Source organism: Gopherus evgoodei, chromosome 16 (genome assembly GCF_007399415.2).
Source record: "Gopherus evgoodei ecotype Sinaloan lineage chromosome 16, rGopEvg1_v1.p, whole genome shotgun sequence".
In the NCBI taxonomy this organism is placed as follows: domain Eukaryota; kingdom Metazoa; phylum Chordata; order Testudines; family Testudinidae; genus Gopherus; species Gopherus evgoodei.
Window position 1 is genome coordinate 25018332 of NC_044337.1, and position 9335 is coordinate 25027666.

The 9335-nt window shown below is 43.9% G+C and overlaps 1 protein-coding gene across 5 annotated transcripts in view; it reads left to right on the top strand.

The window, feature by feature from the left end:
• Positions 1 to 9335, top strand: part of PBX3 (PBX homeobox 3) — a 157775-nt gene that overhangs the window by 142403 nt on the left and 6037 nt on the right. For all 5 annotated transcript variants that reach the window (XM_030535821.1, XM_030535823.1, XM_030535818.1 and 2 more), the window contains exon 6: positions 7659 to 7824. In XM_030535821.1, the coding sequence (XP_030391681.1) occupies positions 7659 to 7824 (166 nt within the window). The remainder of the gene's footprint in view (positions 1 to 7658; positions 7825 to 9335) is intronic.

Consider the following 9335-nt stretch of genomic DNA (forward strand, 5'->3'; position numbering starts at 1 on the left):
TGCAGAGAGTGTGGCTTTAGTAACAATAGCCAATGAGATACTGGTCTGCATCGGCAGAGGAAATGACTATGATTGGGAGCACAAGATCTGTCTGGACCTCACCTGAGTCAGCCCTGCACTTGGGGGAATATTACTGTTGGCAGATATTATTGCCATAAGCAGGTGCAGCATAGGGCCACAGATGGGGCAGCAGGTTTAATCAGTGTTGAAAGTCTGCCCAGGTTGGGTTTATTTTCACTGGGATACAAAAAGGGAGCCTGAAGTAGAGAAGGAGACACTGCTCTTGTGGAAGGCAGCAAAAGCCGGAGGATGCATCCAGAAATCCAGGGTAAACTTGGCAATCCATTTAGCAAACTAGAAAGAGTAGCACACCCACGGGATAAGCAATGGCATCAAAGGAAGTGACTGAATGGGTCTGAGAGGCCTCCTGACCATTTTATGGGAAGAGGGGAGTTGCAATAACTGGAGATTGGGTTGAGATAAACATTAAGATCACAGGCCTGTGGGGACCAGAGATCTTCCCTTGACCAGGAATCTTTGTCCCCTTAAATGAAAAGCAAGTGCCACATTGCAGGAAGAGTCCCTTGGTTTTTTCCAGCAGCTGAGAGAGGAGCTATTTTCAAGTAATGGGAGAGTGAATCTCATGAGAGTCAGAAGTTTGGTTTGGATGCTAATCCAGACCTCTTGAGTCTGCAGACCAGCTGGAAATGTCACAGGGCTTTGCTGCAAACCTTCTGAGCACCCTTGAGTCTGGTCATTAAAGGGGTACCAAGAGACCAGTGCTCCCACTCCCAGTATTGCCTGCGCCCAGGAAGTGCAGGTGGTGGTGGGGAATGAAAAATAAATGTTATAAATCAGCTTTGATTGTACACAGCCAGGTTCAGCCACTGCTTGTAACCTCCACCACTGACAGTCCCCTGTAGCTCTTCCTCGGGAATGCTGTGGGCGGGTTCCAGGGTCGGGAGAGAAAGGAACATTTTCTCACTTAAACATTTAATTCAAAGTTCGACGCTGCCCCTTTCAGCAAGTAACTCCCTGGACTGCACTGCTCGCTGTAAATCATGCGGCTGGTGGAGCTTACCTGAGCTGCAAAAACAGTGGATTAGGCTCCCAGATACATTTAGGTGCAGATGGGAGATAAATGGTTTCAGTTTTGATATCAGTGTATAAAATAATATGTTGAGCAAGTTTTTCAAGAAATACATAAATACAAAAATGAAATTGTATTAGGTGTTAGTGTTCATAGTTCAAGAGTGCGGGAAAGGTAATTTAGGAAAAAGTGTCCTTAGCAGAGAATCTTGTCAGCTGATTTTTAGAACTATCTGTTCAGCATATGTTTCGGGGAGATAAACGATCATCTGTTCTTTACCTATGCTGGCTGCAAAGCCCATGTTCTATACTTTTCAGATGAGCCTCTTTCAGGTGTCATGAACGCCAATCAGTCTATCAGACACACTGTAGAAAGGGCATAGTCGTTGGCAAAAGCAGGTCAGTGGATTATGGCAGTATAATTTTTTACTGCTTCAAACAAAAGAAAAATATGCTTGACAAGAATGTATATTTGAAATAAAAACGGAATCAGTGTAAATACAAAGGAATTGAAAGCCAGCATTTGCATTCTGTTTGCAAAAAATAAAAGAAAATAAAAGAAAAATTTTTTTAAACACATTACAATTAAGAGCAAGGGTTTTATGGGCTCTTATCCCTGCCTTCAAACTGGATTCAAATAAATGTAAATAAAAAAACGTGAATTTGAAAAAAAAGAGTTTCTGGAGGTAGAAATATGAAACTATTGACCATGCAACATGCACCATAAATGCTCTACATATAATTTCAAAATTTCATAATCCGTTACATTTAATTAGGTACAGTACATGAAGTGGGCACTGCCAATAAGCACGTGGAAACACAATGGAAAATATTTCGTGCTTTGTGGTGCGTAAATGTTCAGTTTACTCATTTCAGTAATGACACTTCACTGTCAGCTGCTCCTTTCACAGAGCAAACGCTGACCTGTCCTGTGGAAATGGCATGTGCAGGGAAGCAAGGCAGGCCCACGCTGTACCAAACCCTGCAGTTATGCATCTTGATGATTTAAGTAATAATTTATTGTCTTTTTTATTTAACATTGTAATTAACATGATAAATAAGTGCAACAGTATTGTTTGAAATGTAATATACAATTAAGCCCACTTAATTAATTGGCCTTCCGTGATCAAGGGGAGAAAGATGTTCATTGGGTTTTTTTAATGTGAAGAGAGAGTTTGTTCTAATGAAAAATGTGCTGCTAAGTAGCTTGTGTTTGAGAGAACTTGCAACAGTTCGGGAAACTGCAAAGTCTGCAGACCTAGGAGGTGCTAGGTCCCAACCTGCTGCTTCACTAGCCACCCAGGCACCCCAGCCTGAGAACATTTGGTTTTGGTTTGTACCACTTCTCTGCTGGCCCTCTGCCAGGTGCTCGATTGCTCACCATTTGAGAAGCACATCCTCTGCTTCGGAGCTTGGTGTTTCTTCATACTTCATTCTCTAATAATATCACCTGGCCCTGCATCTGCAGATTCCAGAGGAGTCCAGCGCCATTATCCCCATTTTTGAGATGCTGAAACTGAGGCACAGAGGGGAAATGACCTGACCAGTCACACAGCAGGCCGATGGCACAGGCAAAACTAGAACGCAGGTCTCCTGAATGCCAGTCTGGTGGGCAATCTGGCTGGCCACACAACTTTACCAGGCATGGAGGGGAGGGCAGGTCTGCAGCCCCCCCCCATTATCCCCTGTGGAGGGGGAACAGAGGACGGGGTTCACCCACCTGCTCAGCCGAAAGGTTCTCTCATCTTAAACTGAAATGTTTACTGATCTCCCTGTATCACGGGCACCTCCAGCACTGGGTGCCCACCTGTATGGAGAGACACCCACGTGTGGCATTGGAGTATCCGCTGCTCTGAGTGCAGGGAGATAAGGAAGCCATTTGTATCACATGGAGCAGTGAATGGAATTTTTAATGGTCTCACTGGATAGGAAAACCTTCATTCACTTATTGGAAACAATTTCATACGTGTCATGGGATTCTCCTCCTTGGGTCAGTGATTCCCAGGTACCACAGCACAGATCCAAAGTGCTCAAACTTTCCTCTGTTCTTAATATCCACTGACATGTTTGTCCATGAGTCACTGTCAGGTCTTTCAAGCAAACTTTGAATGAATGTTTCCTGTAGCAGGTGGCTGCTTTTTTGAAAGTGCCTCCCCCTCCTCCAAATAGGCTAAGACAGGGAGCATGAGACTGCAGTCAGGGCCGTATTAAGGCATAGCTACTCTATGCCCACGAGTAGGGCCCCAGCTCCAGGAGTCAAGTGATTATGTCAGAATCTCAGATGTCATGTGACAGAATGAAGAGAGGCTCTAGCCGTCATGTTTGTAAAGAAAAGCTTGAAAACACAAAACCAAGCGTAACTGATGCAGAGACGTCTGACTGCCTGAAACTATAGCTCTGCGAGGTGTGAACTACTGCATGGGTGTTAACTCCAAAGCCTCCTGCCACCCGCTGACCACCACTGTTCCAGTGAGAGCCTGGTGTGGGGCTACCCAGGTGGAGTCCCAGCAGATCCCATGCTGGGGTGTGCTGCAGCCCCAGGTAGCTGTGATTTCCCTCGCTTGCTGCCAGGCCTGACTTTATGCAGTGTGCTGTGCACAACTGGTGCTGCCGCTGGAGGCTCTCTTGGTCAGTGCTGGAGTTCTGCTTCCAGGGATCACTTGCTGGATTTCCGGTGGTGCCCACTCTCTGCTGCGCCTGCTGCCAGCCTCCAAGGGGTCAGCTGCAGGTCAGTGTTTTCCAACCTCTCCTAAATCCAGACCCTGCTCCAGCGGGAGCTGGAAAGCAGCCCAGGTGTGCTAGGAAAATGCAGCCAGGAGGGACCCCGCGCAGGTGTGCAGCCTCTGTTGCACGTGCTTTCCCATGGGGTAGGAGGCAGATAGTCACTGAACTGGAGGAGGAAGAGTCAAACCCTGATTCCAGTGGGAGCTGCAGGCGCTCAAGCCCCAAGTGAACCCTGGGAATAACAGAGCTGACAAACACACACACACACCAGAAAGCCAGCCGAAAGCCTAGCTAAGACAGAGCCCTGGCCTGTACGGCCCTCCGAGCCTGTGCAGCATCCGCCACCACCAAGGGCCTGCCTGGAAACCATAAAATCACAGCAGCTGGAGGAAAGTGGGAGCAGGGCCCTATTATCGACATGCTCAGAGCTGACGTGCCTGCTCATATTCACTTGCTCACCCTCCAGGACCCTCCCTTGTTCTGTTCACATGTTTGTTTGTCCACATGTGGCCAAGAGGTTGGTTTATTAGCATCTCTAGACTGTAAGTGCCTTACTCCACTACAGCTCAATTGCAAATCTATTTGGTGAAGGATTTTCTAAAACAATCTGTGGGTGGGCTTGGTGAGATATATACATGAATTCTGATCTTAGTGTCAGAAACAGACTTTTCCAGGGGTGACTGGTGAAACCCTAACCCAAGTGTTGAGCACAGATTTTAACTTGAGAAATAGTTTAATATTTTTTAGATATTCATTTAGACGTGGTATGCAGGTTAAACATAATGTATGATCACTGTTCCTTTCATTGCTTCCAATTAAACCTTGCTTGTTAGTTTAACCTCTAGGTAATCCCATCAAACAATTGATGTCAAGGAAACACTGCCCACAGTGGCTTTGGATGAGTGGCCATTAATTTTAATTGCCTTGATATTAAAGATTAAGAAGTATTGGGACTAGCAGAATGGAAACGATCTGATGTTAAGCAAATCCACTCACTGAGGCTTCCCCAGGCTGCTGGTGATATTAAAATTTTACTGTGAGAATTAAATAAACCTTTATTAGTGATGGCTGTTGTTTGATTGGTCCAGAGGTGTGCATAAACAGAAGGTTCTTACACATCCTCGGACAATACCGTTGATGTACAGAGATTCCTCAATTATGAAACTGTTAATAAAGCTGTAATCTGATTGTCTACAATAATTATTTGCTGGGTTTCATTAATGTATTATTGCTTCCCTGACTGACAAGGTAATATTAAGTGCAATATATAAAATACAATGCGGTATTGTCCAGGGAGAAGAAAGTATAAGGCACACTTTCCTTATTACATTTAAAGCTGGAGGCTTTTCATTATTATCTTAAATTCCCGCTGTATGGTATATAATTTTGGCATTTTTAAAATCTCCTCTGTATAACCAGGTTGCCTTATCAAGCTATACAATACAGCTGTGTTCTGCTTGTTACATGTGTTGTCATTTTAAATTGAATAGCATTCAAGAGCTGTAGTCTCTTGTATCCCTATCAGACAGCATGCTAGGCAGACGACAATTCCTGTGATTTCTGTTTCTTTTTATGAGAGGGGAGGAGCTGTGCAGGGTTCCTGTGTCTGTACAGAAGGGTATTATTTCCTCTGTGGTCATTTAAAAACAAACAAACAAACAAAACCAAGCGCAGCGTCAGCTGATAGTCATGACTCCATATCTGGCATCGTGGGAACAGGAGTTAGAAGTTTAAGGCACTGCTCCAGGATCCATTGAGGACAGTTAAAAGACTCATGTTGATTTTGATGGGTGTTGGACTCTGTTGGACAGTGGGCTCCTAGCAAGCAAATGGAAATGAAAAACAGACCTGACTGCAGCCCGTATGATTCATGGAAAGGCAGGCAGGAGAAGGCATGCATTTAGGGACACAGCAGAGACCACCAAACAAGCCTTCATGACCCACGAAGCCCTGTCTTTGTCACGTAACTCCATCCCCGTCCTTACAGGGTTTGCTCTGAAAAGACCTTCTTCTAAAACAGATTCGGCCTTGGCCAAAAATGGAAAATTGGGTAACTGTTGTTTTCTGAAAGTCGTCGTTAATAGGACAAAAACTCTTATTCCCTAGGTAGGGAATATCTTCCTTTATGTGTTTAACTTCCCTACCTTCAGGGTAGTTAAACACTGGAATAGATTGCCTAGGGAAGTTGTGGAATCTCCATCTCTGGAGATATTTAAGAGTAGGTTAGATAAATGTCGATCAGGGATGGTCTAGACAGTATTTGGTCCTGCCATGAGGGCAGGGGACTGGACTTGATGACCTCTCGAAGTCCCTTCCAGTCCTGGGGTCTATGAGTCGATGAGAGTGCCGGTGACTGTGAATTCAGCTGGTTGGATTTTGAGTATCTTTCTGTTGTGCATAGGCCTCCAAACAGCAGTCAGACTTGCAGTCACTCCCGACGGGGCTTGAATGTGGACACAGACCAGGAGTGAAATTTCCACATGCTATTGCTAGTCTGACTTTCCCTCCAGGGAAGGGCAGGAGTTTGGGCTTGTGCTTAACGTAGCAGATTAGGTCTCAAGAGACCCTAATTCAATTCCCTGCTTGCCACAGACTGCCAGGGTGCCCTTGAGGGGGAGTTTCTCTGTGCCTCAGTTCCCATCTGTACAGTGGGGGCAATAGTAATAAATACTCCCACCCGTTGCCTGTCTTGTCTATTTGGAGCATAAGCTCTTGGAGCAGGGGCTGTCTCTTACTATGAGTTTGTACAAAGTGCAGGACAATGGGGCCCTGATTCTATTCCAGACCTCTCAGCGCTGGTGTCATAAAGTAATGATCATCTGAGAAATTGAGTTTTTGAATATGTTGTTTATCTGTGACTATGAAGTTGCAATAATCTTTTCATAACTAAACAAAGGACATGCAGCGAGCCCTATGAGTACAAGGGGGCGAAGTCCAGATGTTGAATGTTCTAAGTGAACTTGGCAATGTTCACGTCAGCTACTGTCATATGATCTTGTAAACTTCAGAGTTGCATTGTTAGGGACCTGTTTCCTTTTAGAATTACATTGCAGAGTGTCTTGGCATGAATACAGTGCAAATAGCTTTGTTCATGGAACAAGGCATTTTCTTGATGGCACTGTATGCCGCCTATGTAATGAACTGTGATTATTAATTAAGAACTTTATTCTAAGGGCTGATATTAGAAATGTTTGTATGATTTCTCAGTGGCTTTGTTTAATCTGCTCCAACCATGGCCTTTGCATGGGTTAATAGTTAGAGAGTCTTATCAGCCATCTTGGCATCCATGCAGTATCTTCAAAGGGAGATGACAAAGCAACTTTTCATCCATTATTGATTTATATTATTCCTTTCATTTTCAGCAGACCAAACATGATTCCAACTGTAGGGCTGCCAAGGTTGTTCCAGCCCAAAAATAAAGAACAATTGCATTCGTTTCCAGCTCTCTCTGTCTTTCACTTAATCAAATGTTACCTTTACCTCCCTTCAGTGGCTTTTGGGTTCCAGTGTTCATTTGCTTGACAAATGCCTTTTATTAACAGTAGGCAAAACCATGCTAACTGCACAGAAAACTCCAAGATGCATGTTGTCATAAGAGTAACCCCTTGTGTATTAGTTTCACCGAGAGACAAACTGAACCATGTCATGTTCGTATCTATAATAATATTCAACTGATCCTTGATTATTGCTTAATTAAGCTAAGTACCCAGCGGATGTTAGATTGAAGGCTGGGGATTGTGTATTTGATGGACCCAAACTTGACATTTGGAAGTGATCACACCTCTCCCTGCCGAACGCTATCAGAGGCGTGACTAGTTTTCCCTTTTTCTCCTCCCAACCAATAGGTCTCCAACTGGTTTGGCAATAAGAGAATCAGGTACAAGAAGAATATTGGGAAGTTTCAGGAAGAAGCCAATCTTTATGCTGCAAAAACAGCTGTGACTGCAGCACACGCCGTGGCAGCAGCTGTCCAGAATAACCAGACAAACTCCCCCACCACACCAAACTCTGGTACGTACCAGGAGCTTTTTCATTCACCCAGCCCAGTAAATGGAAGCATCCTGAAAAGCCAAGTGGGAAGGATTTGCAGTGAATTTGGTTTGGTTCAGAATGTTGCAGTATTCCTCAGCCAGAGTTAGCCATGGCATCATGTAAGAATGTAGAGCGGGATTTCTAAGAAATGTTGGGTGTTGGTTTAACTACCCCATTAATTTCAGTGGTAGAATGCCAGTTGACTTTAGTGGGAATGGAGTCAGGCTAATGCTGAGCCCTTTTGAGAGCCCCAGTCTTAATCCACAAAATGAATGTGTCACCGCCAGGGTCAGCTTTTTGGCAGTTTCCTTTTCCTGTAGCTGTTTCAGCAGTGTTTCCTCCCCCAATTAAAGAAGAAGTCAGGCAGAGCTCCCTGGGTGTTCAACACATTGTTGAAGGCTTGAAATGTTGAGTGACGAATGAAATGGTGTAGAGGGGAATATTTACATTCTGCTGTACACTAATTGGACTTTAAATGCTGGGCTGCTTGAAATGGATTAATATTGTATATAAAACAAATATCTGAGGTAGATGTTTGTTTTAGGGTTCCATTATCACCTGTTCATTTACAGTCTTTTAGAAATTTCTTACTAATGTGTTGTCTGCATATTGTAGAACAGTCGTTCTCAACCTCTCCAGACGACTGTACCCCTTTCAGGGCTCTAATATGTCTTGGTACCCCCAAGTTTCACCTTACTTAAAAACGACTTTCTTACAAAATCAGACATTAAAATGCAAGTGTCCCAGCCACACTGTTGCTGAAAAATTGCTGACTCTCATTTTTACCATATAATAATAAAATAAATCAATTAGAATATAACTGTTGTACTTACATTTCAGTGTGTAGTACATAGAGCAGTACAAACAAGTCATTGGCTGTATGAAATTTTAGCTTGTCCTAACTTTGCTAGTGCTTTTTATGTAGCCAGTTTAAAACTAGTCAAATCTCTAGATGAGTTTATGTACCCCTGGAAGACCTCTGCGTACCCCCAGGGGTATGCGTAGCCCTAGCTGAGAACCACAGTTGTAGAGATAAGCACTGAGCTAGGAGCCTGTAATGGGAAGGAGTTCTCTTGGGGGCCAGAAAGCAAAGGTCTCCACCAAAGTAGTGATGACTGATTCTTATTTACAGCTAAAGTTTTGCTGTAACTTACTGGAGAGAATGTTTTTAAAATGTACAATGGAAATAGTCTCTGTGGAAAGAAAGTGAGTAAGTGGGAGGAAAAGATTTTCGTACTTTGATGACAAAAATCAACGTAATAGGCAATTACCAGCCATATTCTTCCCAAGGAGACATTAAACACACACTCAGAATAAGGTTTTTTCTCAGAGAATTTAGCATAGCACCTACTGGTAAAGAATTCCATGGAGAAAAGCCCTCTGTTTTAAATACATCCTCCTGTACTGTGAGTTGCTCGTCCACATGGAGAGCTAGGCTTTGGGTTGTGCTGCTTTTCTGTACGGCCCAGGGCAATTGTCTACCAGGGCAG